Source organism: Microcaecilia unicolor, chromosome 10 (genome assembly GCF_901765095.1).
Source record: "Microcaecilia unicolor chromosome 10, aMicUni1.1, whole genome shotgun sequence".
Taxonomy (NCBI): domain Eukaryota; kingdom Metazoa; phylum Chordata; class Amphibia; order Gymnophiona; family Siphonopidae; genus Microcaecilia; species Microcaecilia unicolor.
In genome coordinates, this window is record NC_044040.1 from 22546461 (window position 1) to 22563609 (window position 17149).

The following is a 17149-nucleotide window of genomic DNA, read 5'->3' on the forward strand; positions in this document are numbered from 1 at the left end:
GTAAGAAATTTAATGGTGTTCTGAAGGAAAAAGATCATTGGGTATGAGGAACTGCTGAGATATTAGGAATTGATCCAGGACAATGTTTGTTAAGCTGGTCTTAGAATAGTCTGGTTTTCAGGATATTCACAATGAATATACCTTAGATAGATTTGTATCTACCGACTGTGATTACATAGTAACATAGTAGATGACAGCAGAAAAAGACCTGCACGGTCCATCCAGTCTGCCCAACAAGATAAACTCATATGTGCTACTTTTTGTGTATACCCTACTTTGCTTTGTATCTGTGCTCTTCAGGGCACAGACCGTACAAGTCTGCCCAGAATAAAAATATTCAAATAACAAAACAAAGTATGTCATATTATACTACTTACAATGTCAACACAATATGTAATAGAACATTTTAATTGACAGTGAAGGGTATAAGCAAAGATGTAACATATAGATAGGTAAGAGAATGAGAAAGTAAGGTGACTAATTTAAAGAAAGTTGAGCATGAGGTCAGAGAGGTGGTTAATATTATCTCAGCTAGGGTAGGAGTGGGTAAACATGTCCTGCTGCAGTATGTGTAGCCGTGTTACTCCTTGGCAGCTCTGTTCTGTAATTTGCATTTTTTCCTTTTCTTTGTCTTCCTATTTAGGTTGGGTCAGTGTCCCCAGCTCCGATCAGTAAGTTTTCACTTTTATTCTTTGGCTTGCAAAGGGTCTCCGAAGGAATATGTGATATTAAGCCTTCACTCTTGTGCCATGATTAAAGCAGATCATCTTGGCGTGGATGGGAGATGTGTGCTTGAAGCTGAGCACAGACATGCATGCAAAACCCAGTCATATACACCAATCACCACCATGTTCCCTGTTTGCGGGCACAGTTATTCTAGATCATACCTGAAGACTTGTGACAGTCAGTCTGCGAGCATCATCTGAAAGGGAGGCCACTGGGACCACAAAGGGGCTGTCAGGGATGTGCTCATCATTAAATTTAATGGACACTTCATAGTCCCCTGAAGATGAAACGAAGATAAGTACATACATAAGTACATAAGTATTGCCATACTGGGAAAGACCAAAGGTCCATCAAGCCCAGCATCCTGTTTCCAGCAGTGACCAATCCAGATCACAAATACGTGGCAAGATCCCAAAAAGTACAAAACATTTTATACTGCTTATCCCAGAAATAGTGGATTTTCCCCAAGTCCATTTAATAACGTTCTATGGACTTTTCCTTTAGGAAGCCGTCCAAACCTTTTTTAAACTCCGCTAAGCTAACCGCCTTTACCACATTCTCTGGCAATGAATTCCCAGAGAATATGGTAAAGATCAGAATGGAATCAGTGATATGCGATGTCGCTGAGACACAGGTTTACAAGCACACAGACAGGTTCATTCTGACCCCAGTCAGAAGTATTCATGTTGTCAGACATACCAATTCCAAAGAAGGCTCTGAACAGCCATGCCTATGCTCAGGCTTCTTAATTTTTGAACGCTCACACTAGCAAGTGCAAAGGCCCACAATTGAGCATCAGAGTTACATGTGTTGTTTGACAATCACACACCCATTTTCTCCGGAGCCTTTGAGCACGTCTGCAGAAAACCACTCTCTCTACTTGCCTGGCTCCTGGACTATGTAGGAGACCCCGCAGGATCCATCTTTTCTGTCTTCAAAGGTAATTTCAGCTTTGCTGGGACCCTCAACAGCGATAGAGAGACCTCCTGCTCCGGCTTCCCGTGTCCAGATACTAAACTCAGCTAGGAAAGGACAAGAATCAGGATGGGGTGAGATCACACTGAGCAAGCTGATGTTTCTAATCTAGCTGCGCTCCATTTTCATCAACAGATAGCAACATAAGCCCAGCATGGTGTTAGGGATACTTTCCCCTCTGAACCTATACTGATCCAACGCGCCAATGTGGTGTTGGGGACACTCTCCCCTCTGACTTTGTCTGGATTCACTGCCCCAGCATTAGGTTAGGGACACTCTCCCTCCGAACCTGTACTGACCTGATGCCCCAGCATGGTAACATAACATAACATAATAAATGATGACACATAAAGGGAAAGGGAAATGGGGCTTGACATACCACCTTTCTGAGGTTTTTGCAACTACATTCAAAGCGCTTTACATATATTCAGGTACTTAATTTGTACCAGGGGCAATGGAGGGCTAAGTGACTTGCCCAGAGTCACAAGGAGCTGCAGTGGAAATTGAACTCAGTTCCACAGGATCAAAGTCCACTGCACTAACCACTAGGCTACTCCTCCACTCATTCCACCAATAAGAGCCAACCTCATCAGTGATGTCACAATGGCTTGATTGCCCGATACTTGGCTCACTTCTGATATTGTGATGTCATAAGGGAAAGGGGGAAAGGGAAATGGGACTTGATATACCGCCTTCCTGAGGTTTTTGCAACTACATTCAAAGCGGTTTACATATATTCAGGTCCTTATTTTGTACCAGGGGCAATGGAGGGTTAAGTGACTTGCCCAGAGTCACAGGGAGCTGCAGTGGGAATTGAACTCAGTTCCCCAGGATCAAAGTCCACTGCACTAACCACTAGGCTACTCCTCCGCTTAGCATGGTCCATCCAGTCCGCCCAGAAAGGTGTCCAGGGTTGCATCTCCTGCTCAGTGCAGACTACCCTCCAGTTATTAGATTTGTACCTGCTGCTCCATGCAGATTACCCTCCCCTTGCTCTCGCTCTTTTTTTAGTCATTTATGTTTTACTTTGAGTGGAAATACGTTATACTTTTATTCCATCCTCTTCCCATATATGGATCCTCTGTGTGTATCCCCTCCTTTTTGAATTCCATCATTATTTTCATCCCCACCACCTCTCACAGAGGAGCATTCCCGTCATCCACCACTCTTTCCATGAGAAATTCTTTCCTGATGCTGTCTTTTTATTTCCCTGGTATTAGGGACCCTCTGCCCTCCAAAACTGTGCTCATCCAGCACCACCACAGAGCTGATATTAAACCAAGGCACCAGTATCAGAGTCCAGACGCCAGCCATCTTAAAAATCTGACAGAGTTAAGATTCAGGTAAGGAAGTGTGTATGTGTGTGTGTGGGGGGGGGGGTGATCTTGAATATTTGACAAAAGTGAACGGAAATGGAGTTGTGAGGTTGGAGGGTAATGGGAGGGCTATTGTAAACAAAAAAAAGGATCATGTGTTATTGTGTTACTGTTGTCAGATGTTCTTACTTATCATTCTGCAGCGGCGTACCAAGGGCGGGGCGGTGGGGGGGGGGGGGGGTGGTCCGCCCCGGGTGCACGCCGCTGGAGGGGTGCAGAGAGCAGCCGCACGCCTGTCGGCTCCACTGGTTCCCTGCTCCCTCTGCCCCAGAGCAGGTTACTTCCTGCTCCGGGGCAGAGAGAGCAGGGAGCCAGCGGAGCCAAGAGCCACGCGGCTGCTCCCAGCAGCCAAGAATGCACCCAGAGGGGGGGGGGGGGGGTTGATGCGCCGGGGGGTGTCATTGCGCCATGGGGAGTGGTCGTGCTGCACCCGGGGGGGGGGGGGGGGGTGCACATCAGCGATCCGTCCTGGGTGGCAGCCGACCTAGGATCGTCACTGTCATTCTGTTATGTAACTGCTTGGTGTGTTTACCTAGACTTGTTGCTTAGTTGTACGTTGTTGAGTTTTCTTTGATCCTGAATAAAAATCGTTAAACCTTAAACCAAGGCACCTGTATGGTACTTGGGGCATCAGCCAGTATTAAGCCAATACCAATACCCCAGTACAGTACTGTAGGATACTTTTCTTCCTGAACCAGTACTGATCTAGTGCCCTGGGCACCATTACTAACCAATGCCCAGTACTTGCGTTTATATCAGTAGTAAACCAGTTTCAGCAGCATGGTGTTAGGGGATGCCCTCCTTTTGAGGGTATCATATTTCAGCTGCTTTGTTAACCTAAGTGTTCACTATTGCATGGACATTACAAATTAAAACTTTTTCCAAACCTAGGGATATTGGTACCGTTATGACTCAGGCTACATTCCAGCACAGACTGCGTACATCAGTACATAAGTATTGCCATACTGGGACAGACCAAAGGTTCATCAAGCCCAGCATCCTGTTTCCAACAGTGGCCAATCCAGGTCACAAATACCTGGCAAGATCCCAAAAAAGTACAAAACATTTTATGCTGCTTATCCCAGAAATAGTGGATTTTCCCCAAGCCCAATTTAATAATGGTCTATGGACTTTTCCTTTAGGAAGCCGTCCAAACCTTTTTAAAACTGTGCTAAGCTAACCACCTTTACCACATTTTCTGGCAACGAATTCCAGAGTGGAATTACACATTGAGTGAAGAAAACTTTTCTCTGATTCGTTTTAAATTTACTACTTTGTAGCTTCATCGCATGCCCCCTAGTCCTAGTATTTTTGGAAAGAGTAAACAAACGATTCACGTCTACCCGTTCCACTCCACTCATTATTTTATAGACCTCTATCATATCTCCCCTCAGCTGTCTTTTTTCCAAGCTGAAGAGCCCCAGCCGCTTTAGCCTTTCCTCATAGGGACATTGTCCCATCCCCTTTAACATTTTCGTCGCCCTTCTCTGCACCTTTTCTAATTCCACTGTATCTTTTGATGCCTGTTGAAATTCAAGATGTATTGCATAAGAAAAACTCTTCACTTTCCCTCTCGAATCCTGCTGACAAGGTTCCCCTGGAACATACAAGTCTTGTGAAAAGCTCAACAGTCACTCACCTGGTACTCCAGCGACCGCTCTCTCCAGCCCAGTGCCTCCGGCCCGCACCTTATGGGATCCTCCTTCTCCCAGTGGGCCAACGGTAAACTGGAAAGGGCTTCCAGGCACATGCTGCCCTCGGTACTTGACATTCACTGTGTGGGGCCCCATCTCTTGCGGTACAAAGCGAACACTGTAGGTACTGTCCTCCCCATCTATGATCTCTGCATCATCTGTCTTTCCGGAAGGGCTGGTGACCTGAGCAGTCATATCCTGAGACCCAGCTTCTCCTGAAACACAAGAGCAGCAAGCAGAGGGAGTTTAGTATGTATTGCAAGCCCCTTCTGTCCACCAATCAACAGCAAGTGAGGGAGGTTGCTTAACATACAATGTATGATGCGTACCTTGCATCCACCAATCAACAGCAAGTGAGGGAGGTTGCTTAACATACAGTGTATGATGCGTACCTTGCATCCACCAATCAACAGCATGTCAGGGAGGTTGCTTAACATACAGTGTATGATGCGTACCTTGCATCCACCAATCAACAGCAAGTGAGGGAGGTTGCTTAACATACAGTGTATGATGTGTACCTTGCATCCACCAATCAGCAGCAAGTGAAAGAGGATTTTAATCCATGCATTTGGTTTTGAATATGTAAGCTTCTATTATAGCTTAAAGTATACAGCCCCTAGAAGAACTGCAGTGTATAACAGTTGTCCACAAATCAGCAGGAGTGAAAGAAAAGGAAGCTTAGAACATACAGTTTACTGCGTGACACCGCCACCCTCCATCCGCCCATCACGGTAAACAGAGGGGACCGTTAGAACATAGAGGTACTGATTTTCAAAGCAGATAGATGTCTTAAAATGTGTTTAAAAAGTTCAAAGCCAGAATTTGGACATTTCACACTGCAGTTTATCCAAATAGCGAGGGGGTGTGTTGTGGGCACGGTTTTGGAGGGACTGGGGGGGGGGGGGGGGGGGGGGCAAAGTAGGACGTCCAACAGGGATTTTCAAATGGGAAGAAATGCCCATGTCTAAAAAGAAGGGTGTTTTTATCTAGATCTGTTTCAGACACGCCCAAGTTACCCCCGGGTGCATTTTTACCTGCTGGGGGGGTGCCGCATGCCTGTCGGCTTCGCTCGTTCCATGCTCCCTCTGCCCTGGAACAGGAAGTAACCTGTTCCGGGGCAGAGGGAGCACGGAACGAGCGGAGCTGACAGGCGCGTGGCACCCCCCCAGCGGCGTGCACCCGGGGCGGACCGCACCCACCGCCCCCCCCTAGGAACGTCACTGCTAATTGAGCTGACCAATGGAGGGATTATGGCATGACCCTTCCTTAATCCCCCAGTGGTTGCTGCCCCCTCCTTCTCCCTGAAAGTGAAACTGAAAATCAGGCTCTATTTGAGCTGCAGTTATTATGGCCATTCTGAATAAAGTAGAAGGTAGGTCAGAGGAGGAGTAGCCCCCACTGGTTAATGCGGTGGTAGACTATGAACCAAGGGACTGAGGTTTCAGTCGCACTTCAACTTTTTTTTTTAATAGTGTTGAGCCTTCCAGAAACAGAAAAATACCAACTGTACCTAAATATATAAGACACCAGCAAGCCTGAAGACTATTGAGGTAGTGTACATTCAAGTACAGTAGGTATTTGTAAGGCCCTGGTGGGATCGCATTTACAAAAAAGTTATAGTGAGGTTTAAATTTGTGTCCCTTGGTTTACAGTTCACTACACTAACCACTAGGCTACTCCTCCATTCTGTAGAGATGTCTGTGTGGCCATACTTTGAAAAATGATGCCAGACAGACGTTCATGTCCCTGTTTTTTGTTTTTTCTCGTTCAAAAGTTGGACGTTTCACTTTGGAAAATGGCTATTCATTTTGGATATTTTCATGCAAAAACGTCCATCTCACAGCCATAACCGAACAGGAAATCTAGACATTTTTCCTGCTTGATTAAGGCAGTGAGATGGACTGAGCAGGACAGGGTTTTTTTTTTTTTTGACTTAGATGTATTTTTTGAAAATGCCCCTCACGGTGTACCTTTTAGTGTACGTACCTTCCATCTACCCATAGGAGTGAAACACACAATAGTAGAAAACAGGGGCGTAGCCAGACAACAGATTTTGGGTGGGCCTAGGGAAGAAGTGGGTGGGCACCAATTGTTTCCCCCCCTCCCCAAACGCCACCCGAAAAATATCTCAGCTGGTGGGAAAACGCTTCTTTCCACCTTGGCAGTCTGCAGCAGGCATGCGCTGAAAACTGAACATTCGCAGTCTTCAGCTGGCCGAGATTGGGATCCCACCAGCTACCACTAAACGTGTGCAACTGTTGGGTGGGCCCCAGCCCACCTGCGGCTACGCCACTGGTAGAAAATGCAATAGGAAGTGTGTGAGCTTGGGTGTTTCCTCTGGCAGTTGAAAACACCAAGTCAGTCCTACAGGAGAAACATGGCAAACCCTTGCAGTGTAACTCTACAGGAGTAACCATAATAACTTTTTTTCCATTTTGCAGGACAAATTTACAAAATGGTAAATTATTTTCCACAGCAAAGCATTTGCTCTGAGAAAGGCCATTGCTGAAAAGTGGGGAAGAGGATGGAAGGACAGATGGATGTTGCTGCGTGATGCTGGTGCCATCTTATCATTCTCAAGCGCTTGTTTGGTTCTCAAATGATTTGTGTTTGTGGTGGAAAGCTGTGACGGGCAAGAGAACCCCTCCATCCTACACACAGGACACACACCCTCCTGCCTGGCAATGGTGCTGAATGTCCCAAGGCTCTCCCGTCCCAAGAAGTCCCCAAAAACATTGTGGAAGGGGTCCCCGCCGACTTGTGTGGACTCTTCCACCCGCACCTCCCTCTTGGTCTCGCCGCCTCGGGTCTTGCTGATCTCTGTCCTCTCAGTGCGAGTGTAGGTATGGCTGCTACGCGTGAAGGTGCGCGTCAGGCGCTCCTGCGCAGAAACCATCTGGAACCAGTTCCCTAAGGGATGAGATGGAAGGTGGAGACAAGGAGAGGGAGGAGACAAAGTGGAGAAGAAAAGCACGGAAGTGTGAAAAGAGAGAGAGAAAGAAGGGCAGGAAAAAGGGGACAGAGAAGGAGAAGGGATAGAGGAATATGGACACATTGCATGAGGAAGGGCAAGGAAGAGAGACATGAAAAGAGAGTGCAAGACAGTGTGAAAGAACAGCAGAAAAAGATGGAGCGGAGACCAGTGGAAGGCAGAAGGAGGAGAGAAAGATGGGAAAGAAGGAAACAATGAGTTCAGCAAGCAGGAAAAACTTAAGAAATAAAGATTCCTTGAAATAAAAACAAGGACCCAAAGACCTTCCTGAAACTCTGGACCAGTGAGACAACATCTGCCTGAGCTCACATCCCAGAGCCTCTGGGAGGATGAAGAATTCAGAAGTTTTGAGATGAATTACAGTAAAACTGATACAGAAAATGGAGGAGAGAGTTACAGGCTTTATGGAAACTCTGTTCTATGAATTTGAGACTCCCTGTCCAATGCCTCTCCTCCTAGTGTGTGAATCAGGCATCCCTATTCCCTTCCCTATCTTCTTTCAAAGGGATATGCTTTTCCCTGTAGTCCAGACCCTCAAAGCTGCAACACTGTGGGGTCTTATAATGACTCTTGTTAGAACTGAAGCATTACCATTTTGGGGAATGAAAATAATTATCTTGATATTTTTAGATTTGCTGAGAGATGTGGTAGCCGTGTTAGTCCACTTCTAAAGCCAGTCAATAGAAATAGAATAAAATAAAACATAGAAAAGAAAATAACATGATACCTTTTTTATTGGGACTAACTTAATACATTTTTTGATTAGCTTTCGAAGGTAGCCCTTCTTCGTCAGATCAGAAATAAGCAAATTTTGATAAGTAATAGCATATATAAGTGAAACATCAAAGTATTTCAGTGACAGTCTGAAAGGATGAGGGAGGGGTGGGCTAGGTGAGAGACGGGGAGGGCTGAGAGGATGGGGGACAGGGAGATATGCAGGCTTATGGTGGTCTGTGTCTGAAAAAATGTTGTACTTTTTAATCTAGTATTTCATGACTATTTTGATACAGGTCAAATTGTGCCATTGTCATAGTAAATTAAAATAAGTAGTGTCTGTGTGCTATACCTGTATTGAATATTGTGTTTCTTCATTTGTACATATACATGAGCATTGTTTCTTTCTCTCTATCATGTTTAATCAATAAAGGTAGTGGCGAGAGCACCTGAAGCTCTCCTCCACTTGAGGGCAACCAGGGATTGGGTTTATAAGGAAGCTGAGAATGTTTCCTGAAGGTCCCCTCAAGCCTGTAACCTTGGAGTACTTTGGGTTCTTGTTTTTTTTATTATTATTTTCTTTTGAATGTTTGAATAAAATTAGAATACTTCAGATTTCAAAGCAAAGCAAATGCCCCATAAACCCGAGGCAAAGTCAAAGGCACAAACTGAGCAGGATGGCAACTGGACTGCAGGTGGAGATGCTTATTTATGGGGGCAGGAGGCACTGGTGGCCTGTAATATGTGGTACCGCTCTGTGCATTCCCAGATCCTTGGATCTTTCACTGTGGAGAATCAACCATTTCACTGGCTGTAACCTGCAGCCACCTTGCTGAGTGACATTTGCAACCATCTCATTGGCTATGTAGCTTCGTTACCTGGAATCTTGAGGTTGAGGTCACATGTGCTGCCGATGGTGGCAATGGATGGAGCTTGTCTTCTCCTAGTAATGCTTTCCTTCATCCTACCCTCTCCTGTCACCTTCACGGTAAAGGGACTTCCTGTGAGCAGAACAAGTGAGTGCAGAGATAAATATCACATCTCTTTCTCTTGTATATAGAAATGCACACACATGAGAACGTAGACACATATATGGTCGCTCTACTCCATTACGGATTCGAGTAGAAGACTGCTGATCCTGGCAACACCTAATATCATGCAAAGCAAGCAATGCCATCCCTCCATGCCCTATACTTTCAGCTCTGCACCTGGGGAAAGATAGGGATTTTAGAGTGGTTGCCCCCGTCTCATTTATTGCACAGGAGTCATGGGTTGAAGTCTCCTTTCCAGTGTGGATGAGGGAGCTCATATATGTCAGAGAACTGGTGATACCTGCTGGTAAAGAGTTCCTCCACTGCTGGGGGTTATAATATGGGAAACGTGGAGGAGAAAAATGGAAATAAAATGTTGGACAGTCAACTAAAGAGATAGGATAGATGTTCTATATAGATCATTTGCCTTCTTACCTATCTCCTGATTTATTTGTTACATTTATATCCCACATTTTCCCACCAATTTGCAGGCTCAATGTGGCTTACATAATACCGTAAAGGCGTTCGCCAAGTCCGGTAGAGAAAGAAATACAAGGTTATATTGAGGACGACTAGGTAGGTGCGATTCAGACACAATGGGGGTCAAAAAGAGGGAAGTTGTAAATTGTCCAGTCCGATCATTGGTTTAGCTGTGTTGCCGGGTGTAGGGATTTAAGTTGGGTCCGTAGGGTAAGCCTTTTTGAACAGGTTGGTTTTTAGTGATTCCACACATTGTACATTGTTTATCCAGTCCCAGTTTGCAAGCATGAACTTACACATCTCTCCCAAACAACAAGACAGAAATTTCATCCCTGCCTGATAAACGATAACCAGAAGTTCTACTCCGTTTGCTAGAGAAGAGGTTATCCCCTGTAAATCCTGCTCTCTCGTTTGGTTACCTGGTATGTGCTTATCAGCAAACTTGATGTTAATGATGTAATTTCCTGGCTCTGTTGGACAGTATGTCACCTTACATGTCCCATCTTCCACATCTTCACAATTGATGTCAACTTTACTTGGGCCTTCTATCGACAGTCCTAGTCCTCCATAGCCTGGGAAGGAACACACAGAGAATTTTAAAACCCCATGAGAGTGGCAAAACTGTTTCCCTTTCCCCAAAGTGGGATTACTTTTGCAAACAGAGAGGAGACTGTAATAATGTGGTACAGGACAAACAAACTGATGAACAGCAGTGAGCAGGGTTGCCCAGAGACAAAGCTGGGCCCGGGGCAAAAAATCTTCAGAGACCCCCCCCCCCCCCCCCCACTGATATCACCAACACCTCCACCACCACTGCTGCTGCCTTCCCCCCACTACTCCTGTCGCTGTTAACTCCCGGGCCACCACCACCACTGCTCTCCCCCACTGATCTGTAGCCTTCCATCTGCCGCATCCCGGCCGCGGCACCCTCTCTCTACTGCAACTTCCTGTTTTGACGCTAAAGTTGCAGTAGAGAGGGCGGGACGCAGAAGGAAGGCCATGAAGACAGCCTCTCACTGTGAATCGCTGCAGGCTGCAGGATCTTGTAGGTGAGACCTGTGGGAAGGAAGAGATTTTTTACTTCGGGATCAAAACTTTTTACCATTCCTGTGGGGTGGTCAGTGGCGTTCCTAGGGGGGCTGGCACCCGGGGCGGATCGCCGATGCGCCCCGCCCCCTGGGTGCAGCGCCCCCCCCCCCCAGCGAAAGGACACCCCCGTGAAGGAGCCCCCCCCCCGCCGGGTGCACGCCGCCGGGGGGGGGTGCCGCGCGCGCCTGTCCTCTGTTGTTCGATGCTTCTTCTCTGCCCCGGAACAGGAAGTAACCTGTTCCGGGGCAGAGATGAAGCATGGAATAACGGAGGACAGGCGCGCGCGGCACCCCCCCCCCCCCCCCCCGGCGGCGTGCACCTGGGGCGGACCGCACCCACGTCCCCCCCCTAGGAATGCCACTGGGGGCGGTAAAAAGTTTTGTTCCTGTATCCACAGTGATTGTCCCTCCTTAGAGACTGGGCCCGGGGAATTTTGCTCCCCCGCCCCCCCCTCTTAGCAGCCCTGGCTGTGAGGAGAGACTGTCTGTATAGTCCTTATAGATCTCAAGAATCAGAGCCACAGAGTAAGTGTAGTCCTGTGGGGGGTGTCAGGAAGGTGGTACAGATAGCATTGTTGAGTAAAGTGAGTTAGAGGAAATAGCATTCAGCCTATGATCAGTGGCAGAGATTGTATCAGAACTGAGACCGCAGGAGATAATGGGGCAAAACCTTGCAGGTAGCTGCAACCGTCTCACTGACATTTTTCTCCATAGACTTTACACTCGTTCTTAAAGGGAAAGTATGTAAGTACTATCCTTATCCAAGGTTAAACAGAAAGTGCTCCAAAGGTTATCTCTGTTATAGTACAGTGCTCTACCCGATCATGGGTCACAGGGAGAGTCAAGAGTGCAACCAAGCTGTTGTTGATTCATAACCCCCAGCTCTGACATTCATGGTCAGCATGGATAAGAATGTGTAGAGATAGGAGTTAAGTCTTGAGCTTATGAGGCAAGTAGCTGTGACCCTACGTTGGCATTGCAGTGCTTTTCCTGCTGTCTTTTCTGTCCTTACCTGCATTCCTGGTGTCTACAATAAACTCAGAGAGCTGGAAGGTGAGGCCTTCCCTCAGGCCTTTGCCCCCAACTTTCACTCTGCTGGCATCTCCAATCTCCGACTGACCCACCATGATCTTGAAGGGGCTGTTGGTCACGTGTTTCCCATTCTTCTTTACACTCACTACGTGTTCACCTACCTCCTTGGGGGTGAACGAAATACCTGTGGAGGTGGGGACACAAAAGAAATAATAATTTGAGAAACCAAATTTCTCCTCTACTAAGTAAAAGTACTGTCAGCATATCATGGAGCCTGTCCTTTCGGAAACCGTGAGGGAGGGGGGAGGGGTCATTTTTTTAATTAAATAAGACTTCTCTATTCACATAATATGCAAAGAGGTGTGGTAGCCATGTTAGTCCACTCTTAAGGTTATCAATAGAAATCAAACAAAATAAAACATGGAAAAGAAAATAAGATGATACCTTTTTTTATTGGACATAACTTAATACATTTCTTGATTAGCTTTCAAAGGTTGCCCTTCTTCTACATGGAAGCTTGCTACTCTTTGGGATTCTACATGGAATCTTGCTAGTCTTTGAGATTCTACTTGGAATGTTGCTACTCTTTGGGGTTTTACATGTTAAATAGAGAGGTGTGGTAGCCGTGTTAGTCCACTCTTAAGGTTATCAATAGAAATCAAACAAAATAAAACATGGAAAAGAAAATAAGATGATACCTTTTTTATTGGACATAACTTAATACATTTCTTGATTAGCTTTCGAAGGTTGCCCTTCTTCTACATGGAATCTTGCTAGTCTTTGAGATTCTACATGGAATCTTGCTAGTCTTTGAGATTCTACTTGGAATGTTGCTACTCTTTGGGGTTTTACATGTTAAATAGAGAGGTGTGGTAGCCGTGTTAGTCCACTCTTAAGGTTATCAATAGAAATCAAACAAAATAAAACATGGAAAAGAAAATAAGATGATACCTTTTTTATTGGACATAACTTAATACATTTCTTGATTAGCTTTGCAATAAATCAGAAATATTCTCAGCTAGTAGTATCATTTATCCCCACACAGTTACATCTGCACAGCTATCAAGCAGGGCCAGTGCAAGGATATTAGATGTCCTAAGCAAACGTTCAGTCTTGCCCCCCCCCCTCCAAATTAACCTTTAGATTCCTTGACCCCCTCAACACTTATAATATCCCATCTCAACCCCTACTAGAATAATCGGGTAAATTGGCTACTTGAAAACAGTCCCCCTCTCAGCTGGTAAATCAGGGGCTGATGGTTCTTTGAGTTTTTGTGGCTGTCGGGATCTACTGCTGCTCTTTGCTGTCTCCTAGAAGTGACTGCCCTAGTTGGCAATTGCACACACGTCCCTTTAGGAGAGACATAGACCAGCCTTGCTTTTGGCACTGACGTTTTAACTTTTTTTTGGAAGAGAGGAGACCAAAGAAGCTTTTGTTGTAGCACATTTTCAACAGTGTACGTTTCACACCATATCATCAAAGGTTGTTCGAGACCCCTGAGGCAGGCCTTTGGGCCGAAACACGGCCGTGTCGGGTCGTTTTTCTTATACAATAAAGCATTTTTTGGCATCCTCATTCGTTTTCCTCACTTTTTTGTTTCATATCTCACGGTTTCGTGAGGGTTTTCACCTCCTTTTTTGTTGTGCCCTAGTTCTGCCTAATGATTGGGCCAGCCCTGCTTCCAAATGACTCTGCTTTTGGGAGATCCTTTGAATTGGTTTTAATGTGTAGATCCCTTTGCTAGGAAGTCTGTTATCTGCCATGGTGATTTCAATTATGCAGAAATGAAGTTAAAAAATGAAAATCTCACTCCCAAAACTGCATCACTCTTCGCTTCTGGCTCCAGAAGTAATGCCATGGCACCTTGGAAGCAACCATGTTCGGAAGACCCATGGTTGACTTACAGGTAATGGCATATGATTGTATCAGGCTGTGTATCGGGCTTTAGTGTTGGCTGCACGTGTGGGGTGAGTTCCACAGAAGATGAGAAGCCTGACCCAGTACCATGCCCAGCCTGTGTGAAACTCCAGGAGCACGTACCTATGTGCCGATTGGGCAACCTCTTGAGCAGGCAGGGCTCTTCATTGCCAGAGGGTGCTCGGATGCTGGCAGTGAGAAGACTCAGGTCAGTCTCACTGATCTTCAGTGACACATCCGTGGAGGTCCCCACATTCAGCTGAGATGTCCTCATGGAATCATCGCCTACAGCAGAAGCAAACACAAAGGAATTCAGCTTAACTTGTACGATTTCATTTTCCACCAAGCAGAGCCTGCAGCCAGCATTCTGAACACTCTTATTCAGCTAGAGGATACTTTTATAAAACATTTTTGATAGTGAAACACCGACTTAGCTGCAAAAATGAACTCTTGTAAAATATCAACTGGTGTAAAAGTAAGTCTCAAGACATGATAGCATGAACGTTGCTGGTAAGCATGCACAAGGGAGGAGTTTGCAAGTATGCGTGTAGATTATAAAAATACAATAATCTATGCACATACTTACACAATCCAAGCACGGACATTATCCCCCAGATTCAGCACCCCTACATAATAGCCTGGACAAAATATCCCCGACAAAATAGCCTTGTAACAAAATATCACTTGACAAAATAGTCCCTTGAACAAATAGCCTGTGTGTAACAAAATAGCCCCATAGCCCTTCAGAAAAAGAAGTATAGTAAAATCTCTGTCTCACTCCTTCTTTTTTTTTTTTTTTTTCCATAGAAACAATATTTTCCTATCTTAGACCACCAACACTTAGGGGGGAGTTAAAGAACTTGAGGAGAACAAAAACAAATTATTTTTCTTATTTAGGCAATAGGACCTAGACCGCCCCACAGGTAGTCAATACTTCATTATTTCCCTTAATCCAAGAGGTCATTTGACAATCTTCTTTGATCCAACAAAGCTTTTCAATTGTTCAGGTTCATAGAAAATGTACTTATTATCCAAGTATTTGATTAGACATTTACATGGATAGGCTAGCAAAAAGCTAGCTCCCAAAGCTTTAACTTCGTCTCTCAATAACAGAAACTCTCTTCTTTTTTCCTGGGTAAATCTAGTGACGTCTGGGTAGATCCACAAGCGAGATCCCAAAAAAGTTTTTTGAGCATTTTTAAAATACAGTTTCATAATTGAATTTAGGTCTTGCTCAAAGACCAGAGAAACTAGCAAAGTTGAACGGATATGAATTTCAGGTAATGAATTTTCAAGAAAAGCCGTTAAATTTTGTAATCCGTCCTCTTGCATTCCCTGTGCTTCTGATTTTCTCCTTTGTTCCTCCATTTTCTTCTGTGGAATTGGAAGGTAATATATTTTATTTATAGGAGGAATCATCTCGGGGGAACAATTGAGAACCTCAGTAAGATATTTCTTAAATAGTTCTAAACCACTCAGTTCAACCATTTTTGGGAAATTTAATACTCTCAGGTTAAGTCTCCTATTATAATTCTCCAGCTGATTTATTTTACTATGAATAAAGGTTTTATCCTTTATCAAGGAGAGAGTTGTATTTTTTATAGAAGAAATTTCTTGTTGAAATATATCATTCTGTTTAATAGTATCTTGTTTAATTTTTTCAAGAGAATCTTGCAAAGAATCTACTTTAGTCACTAGAGAAGCTGTATCAGCTGCTGCCTTTAGAACTGTTTGATTGTCTGTCTTACTCCTTCTGATGGTCCAGCATCTCTTCTCCCCCTCTATTCCCACCTCCCATCATAGTCCAACATGTCTCCCTCTTCCTCCTGCCTACCCCTCCACAGTCTGGTATCTCTCCCGCATTCCTCCTCTTCCCCAGAAATCCTCCAGCATTCCTCTGGTCCACCAGAAGCATCAACAAGCTGCTTCGGCTGGCCCTGGAAGCGTTCTCTTTGTTGTGTCCTAACCTATGAGGATACACTTCCTTGGCCAGCTGAAGCAGCTTGTTTTCCTTTGACACTGCTGGAGGCACACAGGAATGCTGGAATTTCGCTGAGGTGGAGGGGGGGAAGGGTGAGAGATACCTTGGCTCAAAGCAGCAGCAGGTTTATAGATATATAAATCACCAACAAAGTCAAGCTCAGCTTGAACATCATGAACTCATGGGCAAATGCATTTCAACTAAAACTCAACACAGAAAAAACACACTGTCTCATCCTCTCATCTCAATACGATACGAACAAACCCACAAACATAAACACCCCAGATTGCACCCTCCCTATCTCAGACAGCCTGAAAATTCTCGGCATTACAATCGACCGTAACCTCACACTAGAGAACCAAGTGAAAACTACAAGAAAATGTTCCACTCAATGTGGAAACTCAAACGCGTGAAACCATTCTTCCCGAGGGAAACATTCCGTAACTTGATACAATCAATGGTAGTAAGCCATGTAGACTACTGCAATGGAATTTATGCGGGATGCAAAGAACAAATCACAAAGAAACTTCAGACCGCTCAAAACACGGCAGCCAGGTTTATATTTCGAAAAAAGCGATTCGAAAGAGCCAAACCCCTCCGAGATAAACTGCACTGGCTCCCAATCAAAGAATGAATTGCTTTCAAAATCTGCACCCTGGTTCATAAAATTATCTACGGCGAAGCCCCGGGATACATGACAGACCTCATAGACCTACCAACTAGAAACGCAACAGGATCAACACGAACATACCTAAATCTCCACTACCCAAGCTGCAAAGGACTCAAATACAAATCAACTTAGGCATCCAGTTTTTCCTATATAAGCACACAACTATGGAACGCATTACCAAAATTCGTGAAACAACGTATGACCACCTATACTTCCGGAAATCACTAAAAACTAACCTGTTCAAAAAGGCATACCCTACCGACCCAACTTAAATGCCTGTACCCTGCAACACAACGAAACCAAAGCTCGCAATGGACATATAATAACTCTTCCTCTCTATGATTCCCTAATGTGTCTGTTACACATGAACCTTCTTCTACCACAACATCGCTTTGTATTTGTTCATACCGGAATTGGCGAACGCCTCTACGGTACTATGTAAGCCACATTGAGCCTGCAAATAGGTGGGAAAA

The 17149-nt window shown here is 45.0% G+C and overlaps 1 protein-coding gene across 1 annotated transcript in view; it reads right to left on the reverse strand.

The window, feature by feature from the left end:
- The window catches only part of FLNC (filamin C), a 193265-nt gene that overhangs the window by 12618 nt on the left and 163498 nt on the right, over window positions 1-17149 (reverse strand). The window contains 8 exon segments of the mRNA XM_030217139.1: window positions 888-1003; window positions 1611-1748; window positions 4717-4986; window positions 7442-7681; window positions 9356-9478; window positions 10408-10560; window positions 12089-12292; window positions 14149-14310. Coding sequence (XP_030072999.1) covers window positions 888-1003; window positions 1611-1748; window positions 4717-4986; window positions 7442-7681; window positions 9356-9478; window positions 10408-10560; window positions 12089-12292; window positions 14149-14310 — 1406 coding nt within the window.